Genomic DNA, 17884 nt, shown 5'->3' with positions numbered 1-17884 from the left:
GAAACCTTGGTACTGTATTAGCATAAGAAAGTGCAGAGTCTTTGCTAAACTCTCCCGGGATTCTCTTCTGGTAGTACTTGCCTCTTTCTGCTTGTTCTTTTGAATGTCAGCTTATGCCAGTGTTCCATGTTATTTCTCAAATACAGTTTAAATTCATGACCTAGAATTTTCTCTAGCTCTCCAGCAAAATGGCACCTCTGTTCCACCGTGATTTGTGCAGGAGGACAATGGGCAAGGGAAGGCTAAAGCATCACATTATGTTGTGTTTGATGGTATCATCTTGTAGAGGTGGCTTCCACTTCAACGCCCATAGTTTAGCTTTATCAAATAATACCTCTGCCTCCGGGAATTCAGAACTGTAAATTATATTTTGAGTGAAATCATGTAGGTTAAGAAGTCTCAGCATAGGTTTTGTTCTCCTCATCCTAGCTACTTCGTGTTTCCTCGGCTTTGTGTTTGAACCTGAGGGGCATGTAATATTTCAAGTGGGTCAGGAGAGGGAGCTGGCATTCTAGGGGTGAAAAAGAATCTTTACATACAAATAACCCTTTTTTTTTATTGTGCCTCTGAGGGTATAATTGTGGTGGGGTAACCTGTCTGTGCCTAAAATAACAGGAGTCCAGACAGACTTCCAGAACATAATGTTACAAGTAAGGATTTTTTTTTTAATTTTATTTTTTTTACTGCTTTGTTCTGTGGCTGATGGTAGCTTTTATCTGTTGCCTGAGGATCCCATTTAGAAGTGCTGACAGTGCTTTTCTCCAGGGAAGAGGTCTGTGTTGCCAGTAGTACATGTAGGTGATAGGGACAATGAGCAGAACCCCTCCTTCATCTGAGTCTAATAAAATAAAAATGTCACTGCTGCTAATAATGTTGACAATAGTAATTGCACATATAGGGCACCCACCATGGTAGTACCTGCCTGCCCTTCGTGTGACTTTTGGAGAGATTAAAGGCTTTGCAAAGACAGCATGCCCTTCAGATGACTGATGGAAATGTGAAATTGCCCTGCATAAGGGTTTCCCCACTGCAGTGGGTTAGCCTTAGCCATCAGCCAGGCTCCTTCCCAGCCCTCTCATTCAGTCTGCAGGATGGGGAAAGACGATGTGGAGAAAAAATGGATCAAAAAGGCTCATGGGTCAAGATAAAGGTGACTCTTTACCCAACTCAAATCCACTCCTTCACTCCTGACTTCTGTACCCGCTTCCTACCCTCCACCACCAGTGGTCCATGGGTCTGCTGTGGAGATGGCTGAAACCAGCTGTGTCCAGCCTGGGACAGCCCCATCTTCTCTGAAAAGACTAAGCAAGTGGTGAAATTATCCCTTACAGCTAACATACGTTTTGAGACACAGTAGTTTCTTGCTCCTTTTTTCAGCAGCAAACCAGACTTCTGAGTCTCTGGGTAGGCTACTATAATCAGTTTTTGAAGGGCTGTACTCTAAAACTCAGGTAGTGAAAGCGCCTGTTTTGGAAACAACTGTGCAAAACCAGCTTTCAGAAAAAGTTAGCGTTGTTCAGATCATTTTATAAATTTTGTTCACTTGTACTTGTCCACTTGAGGAAGAGAGAGAATGTGATTGAGAGGTGGGGAAGGAAGTGGCTGGAAGCAGGGATGTGTGAAGTGGTAAAGGCAAAGGAAACCCTGTACTCACCCTTCAAATCTCACCTGACTTTCCTGGATCCGTTTTATGTTTGTGTTACTGTACATAGGAATCTCTCCAGTGCGTTTCTTGGCATAGGTTTGGACTCTTTAGAAAGGATTGTTTGCATCTAAGGTAATTCCCTCTCTGCTCTATTTTCTGTATATTCTCTCTAATGCTGTGCTGCCAATTCAATCTTTGATTCATCTTAATGAGTTTGTACTTTATGAATAATGAAAAATCTTTTCTTCATTCCTATTGCAGAGCTTGAAAATGGCATATTATTCTTCCCCTCCCTTAGTTCTTCATGGTTTGGGTTTCTTGGTTTTGTTTGCTTTATTTGTTTTTATTGTTACTTTTTTGTTATTGGGCCATTTTAATTTTTTTTTGTTGTTTTATTTTTTATTGACAACTGACTGCCCTTATATAACACGTAGAAAGCATAAGCTGATGCAAGAGACTTGGCCAGTGTCACGCTCTCATGGTAAATGTACTGTGATCTGACTAGAGGTCCAGTGCCATTTGGGTTTATGTAGAGACTTGGTACATATAAAATGTGGTGATCTATTTATTTGTTCTTGCTCAGGCTTCTCTTCCAGTGAACACTGATTCTTCTTGCCAGTAGCTAGTGCAGAGATGAAAGTCTGCCTGCTGTTGAGAAATGCTGCTGTGCAGCAATAGTGAGATTTACTATACCCCCTCTTTGGGGATTTTCTTTTTCTTAGTGACTGTCTACAAATTCTCATTGGCATCTGGGTGCAGGAACCCAGCTTGGTTGCACTGTCAGCCAATCTGCCCACAGAGAGAATATTCTTAAGTGGTTGTGTGCTTATCTGAGTTTCCCTCTATCCCCTTGATGGGATGTGACTTGTAAGAGTCCTAGTTTTTGAGACTTTTATCATAGGCTTTGAGAGTAATTTGAAGGAAGCAGCTTGGTTTGTTGGTGTGGTTTATTATTTGTGGGAGTTTTGGGATTTTTTTGCTTTGGTGTTTTGTCATTTTTTGAGGGGTTCTTTAACTTTGCTTATAAGCCACTTCTGCTCAGGAAATAGCAATTTTAGTTTGGGGCCTTGACAGAAATGACTGGGAGCAAAATGTTTGTTCCTTCAAGGTTATAATAAGTAAATACCCATGAATAAGGTTCATGGGATCTTTTTGTCTTCTGATGAACGGCTGACGGCTTGGCGATGTGTGTATGCATTTGGCATTTTTTGTTGCTTTGAGTTTTTTTGCAGGGGGAACTTAAGGGAATTTTGGCTCTTGTCTTCAGCTAATTTCTCAAAATTCAAAATGAATTTTGTTCTTCTTCATATAAAAGTTCACATGCGTCATCACTTGCATTTTTTTCTGGGCACGTTCAGCAATGCTGCTTGTTTCTATGGTCTGTACTACATTTAAACATCATTTACATGCAGTAGCAGGCTCTGAAGCAGTACTGGTGTTATTGCCATGACAAGGTGACAGGTTTAATGGCTATTTGAACAGTGTCACATTTTCAAGTGAGCTTGTAGACAGAACTGAAAATTTAAGTCAGTGGTTGGCTGGTAAGAAAATAACCTGACATCTTCATTTGTAGCTTGAGCAAGTTAGCCAGCCTCATGGAAGTGTGACGTGTTAAGAAATAGCTTGCTTTTCTTCAATTAACACTGATTTTATGAAAAGAAAGTAGTATTTGCATAATTTCAAGCACAAAAAATGCAACTCTTTCCCCACTCTTAGGAATCTGCTCATTAGGCCCCTGGAGGGGAGGGTGGGACAGGCACCAAGGTCATGGCTAGTTTGCAGCATGCCCTCTGCCAGAGTGTCCTCTCTGGAAGGCAGTGTGCAAACTGGAATTTCAAAACAAGCGGCTGACTTTGACAATACTACCTACAGCAGCAGTGCTGGCATGGATAACGTGGTTTTCAGGGCAGCTTCTGCAAGCCCAGCCATGGCCTCCAATAAGTCTTTGGTTGAAGCTGTTAGATACCCTTGATTTATAAGAATGCAGAAGAGTCGCATTTTTGTGCTTAAAACTATGGAAGTACTGCTTGCTTTCAGTACATCTGAGTGTGTTTGAGCAACTGAGGGCTTGACTATCCAGAAGAAAGCAAGTTAAAGGACAGATGATAACTGAGCACCAGGAGTCAAGGCTAATTAGAAGCACAGATGGCTTTTATGCATGTTTAGCCTGAAACACTGGGAGATAGCACTGCCAGTGACTGTTAAAAGGCAAAGCGAATTCTCACTGCTAAGCAGTATGGCCAACAGATAAAGCCTGAGGTTTGAAAATGAGCTGTAGGCTTTGTAATTGAGTTAATAACAGTTCAGATGTAAGAGGACTGAGCAGAACATACTGAGCTACTCTGTTTTCAGGAGGTGCCAAGGAGGGGAAATGCTGGTGCCATCAGAGCAGGGCAGTATCAGGCCTGTGGAGGTGGAACTTGCTAGCTACAAATGTGCCTTTAACAATTTACTAGAAGCTCAGACCTGGAGTCAGTGACCATGAGACCGTACCAGCCCACTCTGCAAAAGTATTTAACATCTTGCAGAATACATAATCTTGTGCTTTCTTTCAAAACAGAAACTAAGTCTGCCCTACCTACTCATTGCTGTTGCTACTCACTATTCAGCTTGGGATGCACCAGCTTTGATTGGAAAGTTAATTGGCTTTGACTTTTCTCTTGGCAATAGTTTATTTTCCTTCATTTTGGTTGTCATTTTGTCAGTTTGCAGACTATTTCATGTACCTCTTGGCCTATTTGACAGGTTGTTTTCCCAAGCAGTGCTTCAACCATCTCTGAAATCAGTTAATAGTTTGTTTGTAGCCCTGTAGTCTGAGCTCTCTAATATGACTCAAAATTTTCACCCTCTCCGCTTGGGTTCAAGTAACTGCACTTGAGTTTGGGGAAGGTGTGGGCAGAAGCTCTCCAGCTTTGCTTGTATGTGCTCTGAGAGTGATCAATGGCATCCTTGCACTGTATCTGAACTAAAATTAGACTTTTCTGGCTTGTATGTCCACTTTTCATGCCCTTTGGCAAAAACCTTTTAAAGAGCTCTGGAACAGCTAAAATCAACACTAATCAGCTTGTTTAGACAGGGCCAGCTGGTGTAAAATGTCCCTGGCTGATAAATTTTCTCTTTCCTTCATGTCAACCAGAAGCACGTTAAAACCTCTTGCCTATTTCCATGTCAAGTCTGGAATAGTTTCTAATTAGAGAAGCTAATCTTTGTTTTGTCATGTTTTAGCTGACAAGAATTTCCATAGATTCCCTGAGACTGGAAACTCTCTAGCAGCCAAAAATGTAGCTTACTTGAAATGTGGGCCATGCAGTTGTCACTGTGGCTGTGCAAGGTGCTTCATACCCATCCCTATTGGAGTCCTTGTAGGATTTGCAGTGAGTCCTCATTTAACATAAGAATTCCCTCTGTGATTCATGATCCCAAGGAAGATGATATGGGGGTTTATTTGAGATGGGCTTTCATGAAACAGAGTGGACAAAACTCGAGTAATTGTTAGGTGGAACAGGGATGACTGACATGAGAAACACCTTTTTTTTTTTTTTTTTTTGCCTTTCTCTCAGTGATTGCTCATTATCAGGGAGGTTCCCAGTCTGCAGGCATAATTCAGTCTTTGTGCTTCATCAAGTGCCTGCCTCATGCTAATTCAGTTTTACCTTAGGTTGCAGCTGTAGTTTCATTTGTAAGCTGAGCATTTCATACCCACCCTCCCAGTGCTTGCCTGTGAGGTTTCATGGTGCTCACACAAGTTCTCCTGAGCTCCAAGGAACACTCCACCAGAAACTGGCAGTGCTGTAATTGTTGTTTCAAAACAAAACAAAAAAGCCCCCAAACAAACAAAAACTCACAAACCAAAAAGAAAACCCTACCAAACAAAAAGCAAGGACAAAAAAGCCCCAACAAAAACAATCCAAAAAACCAAGCCAAAACAAGGTTTTGCAACTTTCTTACATCACTGTTCCCAATTACAGTAACTTCCATACCAACAAAATAGTAACTCTGTATAATAGTATATGCATACTGTTTGTTGCCATGTACTTCATTTTGTGAGATGTAAGTTATGCAGGCCATTCACATCTGATAGTTCTGAACCATCTGTCTAGCAAGGTATGACTGTAAAATATTTTTAGTTTATGGTTTGGGCTTTTTAGCTGTATGTATAAGCACAAGTCAAAGGTCTGTAGAGAGAGTGTGATTTATTAAAGTCCAGATTATTAGATCTACTATAAAAATTTTATTGTACAAAATCATTCTCTTGTCTTTATGTGGTACCAGATTTTGAAAGGGGAAACTTATTTTTAGCTACTGTTTTGTCTGGAAGGAGGGGAGAAGAAAAAGACAGTGAAAATTAAAAGTTTATTGTAATACAGACATTTTTTGCTTTAGAGACCACTATCGTGGATATGTAATGCCTAAGGAAAAAGCCTTCTATTTTGCCTGTTCCACCCATTTCATTCAGTGCACATTAATTTAGGAGTCCACAGTCTGACCCCCTGGATTGTCAGTCAGTGGTGAGGCTGAATAAAGAACAGGTCATCCTTTACTGTTACTAGAGGAAAGGAATTAGTTGCTTTTATCTCCCCCTGTAGTGCAACATCTCAAAGACAGTTTTTTGTCAGCAGTTTGTTGGCTGCAGCAGCTTTATCATCTAAGTGGTACGAGTTGCTGGGAAAGCTCATTTAGTGACAAGTTAAATGCTACAATCTCCTGTAAGCTGTGTATGTAATGCCGCATTTTATGGTCTAGCCGTGCAGTGCAGAGCTATTCTCCATGTAACACATGTTAAACATTAACTACTGTTTGGGTACAGAAGGTGGAGTGTGCTCTCTCTGGTTTCTATTGGATGTGTGGCAGTGGAAGGTAAACATATACTGGTAGTTAATGCTATACAGCAAGCAACCATGAGCAGAGTAGGGCATAAAGTGCATTTTTTCCTACATTGGTGAATATTTCATGTTCTGCTGTTTCTCTTTTTATTGCTTTTGAGGGGTTTTCTCCTCCCTCATTTAAGCAGAATCTGTTTAAATTTTGTTGTGCTTTGGTTTGACTTCTTTTAACAAGTGCTGATTTTACTCCGTATTAAAAAATATGTTCTGGATACTTTTTGTTCAGTTTATAACAATTACTGTACAAGTAAAGATGATTTCTTAGCAGTGTACTGTTTTAAGAAGCCATTGTACTCTCATCTGCTTTTAAAAGAACGTTGAACTTTGGTTAAGAATGTCTATTATCCACCTCTTGCCCCCCTGAAAAAAAGGAGACAGTATCTTACAATGATAATTTAATGTTGTTATTAAGCTTTTATGCAGTTTGTTTCAATGGAAGTCCTTCTGTTGCTCTTGAAATTTGATATGATTCAATTTCTGTGCTTCTGTTTTGTAAGTTAAAAAAACCCAAAAAATACAATTTAAATAAAATTTGCTACCTATACCTGAACTTTCTTGACCTTCTTGGAAAAACAGAGCTGTAACTCGTCATCTTGTCTGTTGCTGAAGACTGATTTTGGACAGCTTAGAACCCTGAACAGGAGCTCTGCATGTTATGATTGATGCTGCCTTTGTGTAGAAGGCCAGACTAAAGGAACTGAATGCTTAACTCTGTCAATTTTGCTGCATTTTGGGGTGAAGTGGAAATGCCTAATATGTTAGGTTTAAAAATAAAAATTAAAAAAAAAAAATCCTTAAAAGTATAGGAGGGACAACAGTCACAAAAATGGATCCTGATCAGTACTTCACTGTATAAAGTGTAGCTGTAGTTTCACTCTCTTACTCAGATTTATGGTCATCTCATGTATTTTTGGCCAAGGGGTGTTTTTGCTCAAGAATTTGAAAGCTTTCTTCTCCAAGTAACTCAACAGGATTTGCATGAAAAGTTGGTTTGTTATTGCCTTTTCCTTCTACCCACCTATAATCTTCAAACTTTGGTTTTCTAGCGTTGAAGAATGTGTATCTAAATCCTTTTCTTAACCTCAAAACGAGTACCCAGGCCAGTGCAGCCTACCTTTAAGACCTGCTAAGTTTTCTACACGTACCTGTAGTCAATAATCGGGGGTTTATTTGTTAGTTTTATTTCCATGCCCGCATGTTTCAGATGGCATGCCAAGTAAGAATGACAGCTTTTTTGGCCCTTTTTTGTTTCTTCATTTAAAAGCCATAAATATGATGGCAATTGGTAATGTAAATGAAAGATTCTTATAAAATCCCATTAATTTTCTTCACAGTGCTCTTCAAGTATTCAGGCTGTCCAGAATTTATTTTGCAGCTTCAGTGGTGGTATGGCCCTGCATGACTGCAGCTGCTGTTGATAGCCAGCAGATTTCAGGCAGAGTATAAAGCAAGCTTTTCCTGGAGAAATCTGACTTCCTGGGGTATAAAATAATGGCTAAAATAAAGTGAGTTAGGACACTTGTAGGACATAAGCCTTTCTTTTCTCTTGTACATTTTTAGTTATGATGAACTTTGAAAGTCTTCTTTGAGAGTGAAATCTGATCTTGTTGGAATAGCTGCAGACAAGAACAGCATGTCATGCTATATTTCCTGAGGAAAATAAAAAGAAATGTCATGCAATTCTTCAGAATAAATAGAATTGCTATTTCAATATTATTTTCCTTTGTGTATCTCTTCTCACACTTTTGAACTTGAAAAGAAACACACCCAAACAAACTCGTGTTGACCAGCTAAAAAAAAACCAAACCAAAAAACATTTTCTTTTCTGTTACAGAAAAATGCAAAGGGGCAGGAGTTGTTTGACCAGATTGTGTATCATTTGGACCTTGTAGAAACAGATTACTTTGGCCTACAATTCATGGATGCTTCCCAAATTACAGTAAGTATAACTTCAGTTAATTTTTATGTTTTGCAGTAGTTTGTGTTGCCTATTATAAATGTATTGCTGGTGCAGTCCAATGGAGAGATGTCATCATTGGGGGATGTACTGCTGAAACGAGTGATGCCATGTTTGGTTCTTGCACATAAAGCTACATCCTTTGAATGAGTCCTGTGTCATTTTATATGACATGCACGTGACTTGGTTGCACACGAGTAAAGAAGAAATGCATGTGGGTAAAGAAAAATGTGCTTTCTGGTTGGTAGGCTCATGGTATTCAAAACGTTTTTCAAGCAAGGTTTTCTTGTAGCTCTTCTCTCTCTGCTGTTCCATGCACAGATTATGTTGCTTTGTAGATTTAGGTTCATTTGCAATAGCAAAAGGTTTTAGCTAAAATTCTCCTTTTCTCTGTATAAGGACCTCCAGTATCTACAGGTAAAATAAATTAATTTTAAAAACCCCCCATATTTACAGATCCAAATAGATATATTGATAGGATAGGGTTAAAAGACTACAACACTGTGGTTACACTGTATTGCCATATATTTAATCTTTTGTCTGTTCACTCTCTGTGAACAGGCAGTTTGGCAAAAACCTGCACTGTGGATAGAGAATATGCAGACTTGGAAAATAAGTGTTTCTTTTAGTGCTCTCTGGTCAATATGTAAATGTTTTTTCCATGATGCAACAGAAGATGTCTTCTCTGGGATAATATAATAAACTAATGGGAAAATGTAGCTACAGTACTGACATCTTGGAAGTGTAGGTTCTAACTTTACCATCCCAGAATTCTCAGCTTTATTCTCTAACAAGCTTAGGTCAAAGGATGGATCAGTGTTCTAGCAGCTGCTTTATCATCTGTGTTTTACCAGTGACTTTAAACAACAAACAGGAATTATAATAACTTGATAACCTATCCAGGAATTATAATGACTTGATATTGGAAGCAGGGAATCTGTGGGTTTGGGGAGAAGTGGTATTAATCTGTTTAAACATTATCCTGATGTCTAAGTTAATTTAAGTTAGTGTCACTAGAAACTGATGTTTTGAACTAAGTATGTCCATAAGGGGTTTGGAGTTTTGAGGAAGTTTAGTGTGTATTCCTGATAAAATTTCTATTACATAAATTGTGTGTACTTTTATGATGGACCTGATTATAAGGACACAGTTAATAGAACAGAGCCTGCTCGTAATGGGAAGAACAAATTATATTGTCGCTGATTGTCAAATCATCCAACTGGGAATTTGATAGCTAGGAATATTTACTTAGCAAGGAATTCCATAATGTTTTGAAAGAAGGGAAGCAGAAAGGGAGAGCAAAATATCCTTTCTTAGCAAGAAAGAGGGCAGATCAGAAGCCAAGACTCATTTTCTTTAATGTTTGCAAAACTGAAGGGCTTTTTTGACTGGTAAGAAAGATGAAGCAGATGTGAGCAGCCATGTCTTCTGTGTAGCTCTCTCACTGGTGTTCAGGGTAAAATGTGCCTATACATGCAAGTGTTTTGGCTTTGTTTGTGTGCTATTTCTTTGCTCTGTATCAAGGAGGGAAGTACATGATGCATCTACAATTAGAAGAGGGATAAAGGGCTGTGAACAGCTGTTGGGGGGACTAAAATAAGCCAACTCTGGTTGCAGAGCTTTGGTGGTAGGCTTGTAATTTCCTGAATTAAGAGAAGTGTTGAAAGCAGAGTTCTTTACCTTCACTGAAGTGCAAGGCCAAAAGCTCTTACTTGGCTCTTTTTTTTTTTTGGTCTGGCTCAAGCTGGGCAGCGAGTAGAGCTCAGAGAATTTCAAGGCACAAGCCTTTATCTTGCCCAGCACCCTGTGCCAAAAGATTCCATTCTTTAACAGCCTTCCTTCATCAGTTTTGAACTTGTGGCCTGCTCTTTTCGCTTGCACAGCAATTAATGCACAGCCTCCATGGGCTTCTGCTTAGTGCCAGCCCCAGCTGCACAATGGCAAGTTGGGGACTGGAGATTAAAGTTGTGTAAACCCCTTGAGGCTCTAAGCCTTTGTCTTTAGTATGTATTGTTAAGGGCTGAACAACTTTAAAGGCACCATTATAAATAAGAGAGCACAAAATAGTCTTTGAATAGTGGAGATTGCTTCTGTGTGTGCCAAGGCCAGCAGCTTTTGAGTGCACTGTTTCCTGCAGTCCTGTAACTTTGCCAGTTACAAGCAGTGTTGATAGCTGTGATTTGGAAAACAAAATCACTATTAGAGCTTATCTGCTTTGAAAGAGAAAAAACTTTAATTGTTTGAACAGCTTATTTTTAATACAAAAAAAAACCCCAAACATAAAGATGTGAAAAGCAAGATGTCAGCAGTAATGCAGAAAATCCTGTAGTGCCTGTTCAGTGAACTCTGCATTAGTTTGTATCTTGTGCTCTTTGAAGACATCCATCAGAAGAATGTAGAAGGATGCAGAAGGATAGGAGGATGTAGATAATCATTTAATAGTTTATTCTAAAGCAAATCCTAGTGTACTGTTATATTTTAATTACTTGCTATTCAGTCTAGAAGTAGAAATACTCTAATACAAGAAAATAATTTCTTATTCAGCTGTTACAGAACTTCAACAGAGATGTAGTGCTTGGGATGAATGAAGAGTGTCACTCTGATGTAGCAGGTCTCTGCAGTGGTTTAGAGAAAATGTAAAGCTTATTGGGTTTTTAGTTACTTTTACTACAGTGTATGTTTTCTAGCAAAGCAGGAGGCCTTGAAAGCTTTAGCTGAGGTTGGGAATAGCAATAATAAAATCTTGGGAGACCATACTACTGAAATTCACTTGCCATGAGGAAATATTTAATTGATCTTTGTAGAAAGTGGTAGCGTGCAATGAATTCTATGGTTGGTTTGGGTACTTGACATTTATTTTTGGCCATTGGTAGCTAATGTTTATTCATTTTCTGTCCAGGAGTGTCCTTTCTTTGTCTCTTATTCCAAATCATCTTAAGAAAAAGGGTTTCTGTGGGTAATAGCTCCTTGTGAGCTCTGTTTTACAGGGTCTCTCAAGATATAGACATCTCCATTTCTATGTTTGCATTCTTTGTTCCATTTTTCTGTCCTGTGATACCAAAACATGGATAACCTCACAGCCGCTCTGTGTTTTACAGGAATTCATAACTGAAGGATTTCCCATGTTTATTAGCTTGGAATTTGCTTGCTTCCATCATGATCTTGTTTCTGTTCACAAGAACAATTACAGAGTAATTGAGGGGGAAGAATTTTTAAGATAAATCTTTGAAATCCTTTTTTTTCTTTTTAGTTTGTGCAAATGAGTTGCTGTCATCCCTGGGAATGTGTGGAAGCAAAAGAATTAAAATGCCCCTTTTCTCACACGTGTGTCTTTTAGTGATCCTCTAAGTGGTTTACGTCCTTTATGTCTCATCTCTACTGTCACAGAGACCCCTTAGCTTAAAGAAGGTCCGTATGGAACAGCCTTTCCCAGCTGTGCTGTGCAGCCAGTTGAGCCTTTTGAGGGTGATTGCACCCAGTGTATCTGGCACGTGGGGAAGCACTGGATTTACAGTGTGTGACTGATGTGTGAGGACACCCTGTGCCCTCCTGCAGGTGCCCATGGCTGTGGTGGGGACCAGGGTTCCCTGGGCAGATGAGTGCCAGGACCAACCTGCAGTGAGTTGTCCTGGTAAACCATGTTTTCATCTGAACTTCTCAGTATTGACCAGTTTCTAAACTGGATTTTGATGCAAGAGGTGAGAAGACAGTGGAGAGAGGAGATGGAGAAGATTGTGTAGAGGTGAAATAGGCTTTCATGAAAGCAGTTGCTCCAAGTACAGAAACAGGAGGGAAAAAACATGGCCAGAACCATGTTGCCCAGGGTGGGCCTAGCCAGCAGCAGTGTATCGGGATGCACTGATTCTGACACTGAGATCCTCACCTCTATGAAAGGCAGCCTTCTGACCATGTTTTTCTGGGAAGGGCAGGATCCTGTATGTCTCACAACAAAGGATTTCAGCAGTGCTGCGTGTAGGAAGCAAGCTGAACAACAAAGAATAATATGAGTGCCTTTGTTTCCTCTACACATTGAGAAGTAGGCTCCTGGATGTTTCAGCAGGTATTGGGTCAGGGACTTGTAGGGCCTTGGTGCTTTATGACTGCCTCTGCTCTGTCTATCTGAATTTTCTTTTTAAGAGCTCATTGGTCGGGTTTTTTCAACTGCTGCTTTTGATATTACTGCTGTGACTTCTTGAGATGTGAGGGATGTGGAAAAATGAGCAGTTCAAACCAGTCAATTAGCATCATAGTGTGATATCGGGGAGTCTTTTTCCTTTTGTACTTCTTAATACTTTTACAAGTGTTCATTTAGCAGAAGAAATTAGGGACAGGCCTTATTGTTCAATATGCTGGATGTGGGGAAGAAGGGAGACTGGTAAATATTTTGATAGTGCCAAGTGCTTCCTTTTCTGCTACTGTTAGAAACATACTATTTTCCCCACTAATAAGCTGTGAAATTCCTCTGTGACTCAGTTTCCCCTCCCTGAATCTCTCTTGTTCCTCTGGATGATGAGCACTTTGGGTCTGTGCTTGTTGCAGGATATGTGTCTGTGCATTATGGCCAAGAGTAAAAAATACCAGTCATGGAGGGTCCCAAAAGCTGTAGAACATCCCGTAGCACTCAATGCTTCAGTTTCTAATAGCAGCAGTGATGGGAATGCCAAGTTCAGTAACTGGACAAAGGCAGTGTGGCTGACTCCACAGCGATGCAGAGCACCTGATGAATGTGGAACACTTCAGCTGTGGCTGTCCAAGGCTGTATTGCAGTCTGTGAACACCTGGTGGAAGACTCCAAAACACTAACAAATTCCAGTCTTTAGCCTTCCAGTAGCACTTACTGTTTCACGAGGACGTTTTTCTGACACAGACTTGAGAAGCGGCCATACAGGGCAGGTGGTTGTGATGCTTCTGCACCTCTCTCCTGAGTGTAAAGAATTCTCTCCAGGACAGCAAGCAGTTTGTGCTGGTTTCTTTTGTCTTTGTGTGTGGTTGGAACATAAGATGAAGCGGTTTCTCAGTTTTCTTCCACAGATTTAGTCAGGTTTGTTGCTTACTTGTTACAAGTCTCTTCAGTTTATTTTTAATGTTTGGACACAGGCATCAAAATTAAAAGTAACTTGCTTTTAATTGCTAGAACTGATCTGGAGTGGTATCAGCTTTCATTGTCTGTAAAGTAAATCTAATGAGAAACATACTGGTCAAGGCAAATTTTTTCATGTAATTTTTATATAATTCTGTGGTTTACTTCTGTCACATCAGGTCTGTGAAGCAAAATATCCTGTGTTTATCACATGTATATGAATTAGGATAGGCTAATGGTCTTGAAGGATGTCCATCTATCTCTCCATTATTCTTGGTTAGTTTATCTGGTCTGCAATTAAACTACATCATTTATCAGGATGCTTCTGAGATGGCTCTGTGCTGACTCAGACTGGGACAGGCCAGACGTCCATGAATGCCACACAATATGTGGTTGGAGGTCTCACACAGGGCTGGTAAAGAGCCATTAAGGCTTATCAATGCCCTCAGGGTTCTGGAGTTAGCATTCGTGGTCTTGTTCTTCCCAAGATCACAGTCTAGAGCTTTCCTATCACAGCTCCATCTGCCCTTCTGCTGCTGGGCAGCATTGCTTGCATTGCTTGCACCCTGCATTGCTTGCACTGTCTCACTGTATCTGACTTAAAGAAGGTGGCAGCCCTTCACAGGGCCAGAGAGAACTTGGCATGGAGACTGCAGAATGGTGTCAGTGGAAGGGGACTGCTGGAGGGCAACTGGTCAGACTTGTTCAGGCCAGAGACAACTCAGAAAACTGATAAAACTTGGTACCTGGATCAGGTTGGTCCTCGCACCTCCAGCGGTGTTGATGTGTTACTGTACCCCTCTGCCTGGCCCCTGTTCAACAAGATGCTGACAGCAGTATCTGAGGAGGGTCTAAACCAAAATTGACCTACTCAGACTGAAACTCCTGTAGTAAGATCCTGCCAGTAGTTTGTGAGAAGTTGGTCTCATCTGAGCCCAAATGCAAACTGTCCATCTCACTAATCCCATTTTGGTCTTACAATGTGAATGCTGTTTGAGTAGAAGGCACATTCCTTTTTTTTTTTTTCTTTCAAGTTGGGTAGGTGAGATTGTAGAGCAGCATCCTGAAAGATGCCTGCAAATATTCTCTGTTGAAGGGAGTGTGTATATCCAAGCTCCTCATAGCAGCTTCAGTTGTATCTGGTTTCTTGGGGCTTTGTTCAGTCATGTTTGATACCCTCAAGGATGGTGGCTCCACAGTCCTTTTGGGCACCTGTGCTTTGTCTGAGCAGTCTCAGGGTGACAGTCTCTTTGTCTGGCTGGGATTTCTCCCAAGTCTGGGGCCACTCATCCTTCTGTCGTGTAATACCTCTGGGAAGTGTAGGTCTTCATCTTCTCTACAGCCTTTCAGTGGGCAGCTGAAGTCAACGGTCAGGTGAGCCTTCATTTTCAAGAGGAGCATAACTTCCTAGGAGGGATCAGAGAAACATGAGAAACAGTAGCTCCTTGCTTTCAGTTGTGAACTCTTGGGAGAGCATCCTGTTTCTAAGTATATGTTTGTGTACTCCCTGAGTTTCTACATGACCCTGGTTCTCATTTGGTTTTCTGTTACCAACATCATAATGTTGAAAGATGACCTGCAAAAGAAAAGAGGGCTTTTGCTCCTTTGCTCCCTTTTAAATCTGTAAATGTAGAGAAATCCCCAAACTGTGGTTTGGTGGGTAGAGTTTTTATTGGCTTGGTTTTTTGGTGATTCCTTCCTCCATGTGATACATACATACATTTTTAACCTGTCTGCTTTAGAAGGTCATGTGAGTAATGGCAGGCAGCTTGGTAGGATTCAGCTGCCTGGGAAACCAGAAAGCAAGAACACAGTTGAAGGGATAATTGACTTTTGGTTTTAAAGGTGCCAGCTTTTGTCTAGCACACCTTCTTTTCTGAACTTGATCATTGAGCATGAGTCTCCCTCTTGTACCTTCAAGTACAGCTTGAGAAAGCATTAAACCAATATTTTTCAGAGAGCAAATAAAACTTCCAGTAAAAATGGGCTTCCTCTTACTGATAGCTAAATATGTAAATAAGCATAAGGGAGAACAGTCTATTCAAGACGTTCTCCATGCATTTTAAACTAGCAAAGAAAGCAAACCAAAAAGGGTCCAATGCAATTTTTTTCCTTTTCAGGTCACCTTTGAGGGCTGTATAAATCAAGACAAGGAATTTTCTTTCTTTTAGGAAGCAAGTAGAGAGGCAGTGGAATTTGCAAAGCTCAGGTGTGTGATGGGATTGTGCCAGCCTGTGGTAATCCTCCTTTCAGTCTTCATTTGGCAGTCACGTGGTCCTTATAAGCTGACTGCCTTAGCAGCTGCAGTTTATCTGCTGTATCTCAACACAAATATCTATCTTTCCTATGCTATGTATCTATTTTGAGAAAATATTGGCTGCTACCATTAGGAAATGTTGAGGTACTTATTTTTACCTCTTCAGGTCAGTAAAGTGAGTGATCAGCAGGAGACCATGCTGAGATAAATACATGCTTCCAGTATTTTAAGAAATTTTTTTTTTAATGGTGTCCCAGTCCCATTTTTTTAATGAATCCCAGTCAATGGCTACTGTGTTATGTCGGTTAATACCATAGGAACCATTATTCATTTGGTAGAGCAAAGAAATTTTACTGAGATAAAAGAGGAATAAATGGAAGTTAATCCAGCATTTGACCTTCCAGTTTACCTGACAGAATTAAAGGAGGGACCACAGTGGTCTCTACAGCTGATGGTGGGAAGTGGAGAGGGAGGTGCTGAGCTTTCCTCTGTGGTACCCAATGAAAGGATGCATGGGAATGGTTCAAAGCTGCATCAGGGGAAGTTCAGACTGGACATCAGGAAGCATTTCTTTACCAAGAAGGTTGTCAAACACTGGAACAGACTTCCTGGAGAGGTGATTGATATCCCAAGCCTGTCAGTGTTTAAGAGATGTTTGTGCAGTGCCTTTAATAACATGAAATGATCAGGCAGTGGGATCAGATGGTCATTGTAGATCTCTTCCAACTGAACTACTTGTTCTGTTCTAGTATAATCGTAGAATCCTCGTTACCTGCAGTTTGATCAGGTTTTTCTTCCCAGTTTGATCAGGTTTTTCTTCCCTTACTATGGGTAAAGTAGCTTAGTCACTGTCTTCCTATCATAACAGTCCTAAAGCAATTAATCCCTTTCCTCTTCCTTTTTCTGCACTGATACTTCCGAGTCCAAACAGGAGACGGGGATTATGGTGGTGTGTGGTTGAAATGAGTGTGGTCAGTCTTGGTCCTACACTGTGAGATCCGTAGCTAAGTTTCTCTGGTGAGTCCAGATCCTGAAATGATGTACAGTTGTTTGCCTGGAACACAAGATAGGCAGAGCTACAGTCTTAGGTGCTGAGAGAGCAAGGCTCCTCTGGTTTTATTCAGCTGCCTAGTGAGACTTCAGAATTCATTGCTTTCACTTCCCTCTAACTGAGTCAGCAAGCAGTATGTAGCCAAGCCCAAACCTATTTTGGGCTTTAGCTAGAATGCTATGGTTTTTTTCAGCTCAGAGGGACATTTGGAAAGCTGGTGTGGTACACAGTGTGAAGAAGCCCTCTGACATTATCTGAGGCAAAGAAGTGTTAAAATTCAGCCTGATTTTCACAGAAATTGCACAAAATATCTGACTTCTAAATTGGTTTGGTTCATAAATCTGCATGAAAACTTCCAGGCCTGGGAGCTCTGGGCCAATAATACTGTCTGTCCATGCCCTACCTTTGTATTTGTGTTTATGATCCATGTGGTGGCACATCACACACATGATGTGCAGTATGGGGTGGGGGTAAAACAGCAGCTCACTGTTGCTTCTGAGGGGGGGTGACTTTAATGCTTGCTGTGCTTTATCTCCTGGAGCAGTCTGCCTCTTCCCGCATAGGGACAGAGAGTGATGATAGTTTCCGGTCTAAGCTGTAGTGTCATTTAATGGCCTGCACAAACAGTTCCTTGTCTTGTTAGGTATTTTTTTAACCATTATTTGAAGTATTTGCACTTGCAAATAATCAGTTTGAAACTTGTGCTTATTTGAGCTTTAATGTATCTTAAAGACCACATGCCAAGAAAGGGACTATCAGCTGCTTTTTCATTGGGAATTATTATAGTTCATGTTGTGCAGTGCTTGTTCCAGAACATGGTATTAACAGAAGTTTCGGTCATGTATTATAGATGTTTTTTACATGAGGATAAACTTTTCTTTTAATGGATTCATTATATTTGTCTTTGAGTGGTGTTTCTTTATCCAAAATAAATACTGAACAGAAAGACATTTTCGTAGCTAGGTATTGGAAGAATAAAAAATTCATCTGCCCTGGAGCTGTGAAAGTAGC

General features: G+C 40.4%; 1 protein-coding gene across 5 annotated transcripts in view; it reads left to right on the top strand.

The window, feature by feature from the left end:
- EPB41L4B (erythrocyte membrane protein band 4.1 like 4B) overlaps window positions 1-17884 on the top strand; it is a 169802-nt gene that overhangs the window by 43193 nt on the left and 108725 nt on the right. For all 5 annotated transcript variants that reach the window (XM_039570169.1, XM_039570171.1, XM_039570166.1 and 2 more), the window contains exon 2: window positions 8363-8467. In XM_039570169.1, the coding sequence (XP_039426103.1) occupies window positions 8363-8467 (105 nt within the window). The remainder of the gene's footprint in view (window positions 1-8362; window positions 8468-17884) is intronic.

Source organism: Corvus cornix, chromosome 2 (assembly GCF_000738735.6).
Source record: "Corvus cornix cornix isolate S_Up_H32 chromosome 2, ASM73873v5, whole genome shotgun sequence".
In the NCBI taxonomy this organism is placed as follows: domain Eukaryota; kingdom Metazoa; phylum Chordata; class Aves; order Passeriformes; family Corvidae; genus Corvus; species Corvus cornix.
Note: the sequence above shows the minus strand (reverse complement) of the source record. Positions and strands in the feature narration are given on the sequence as shown.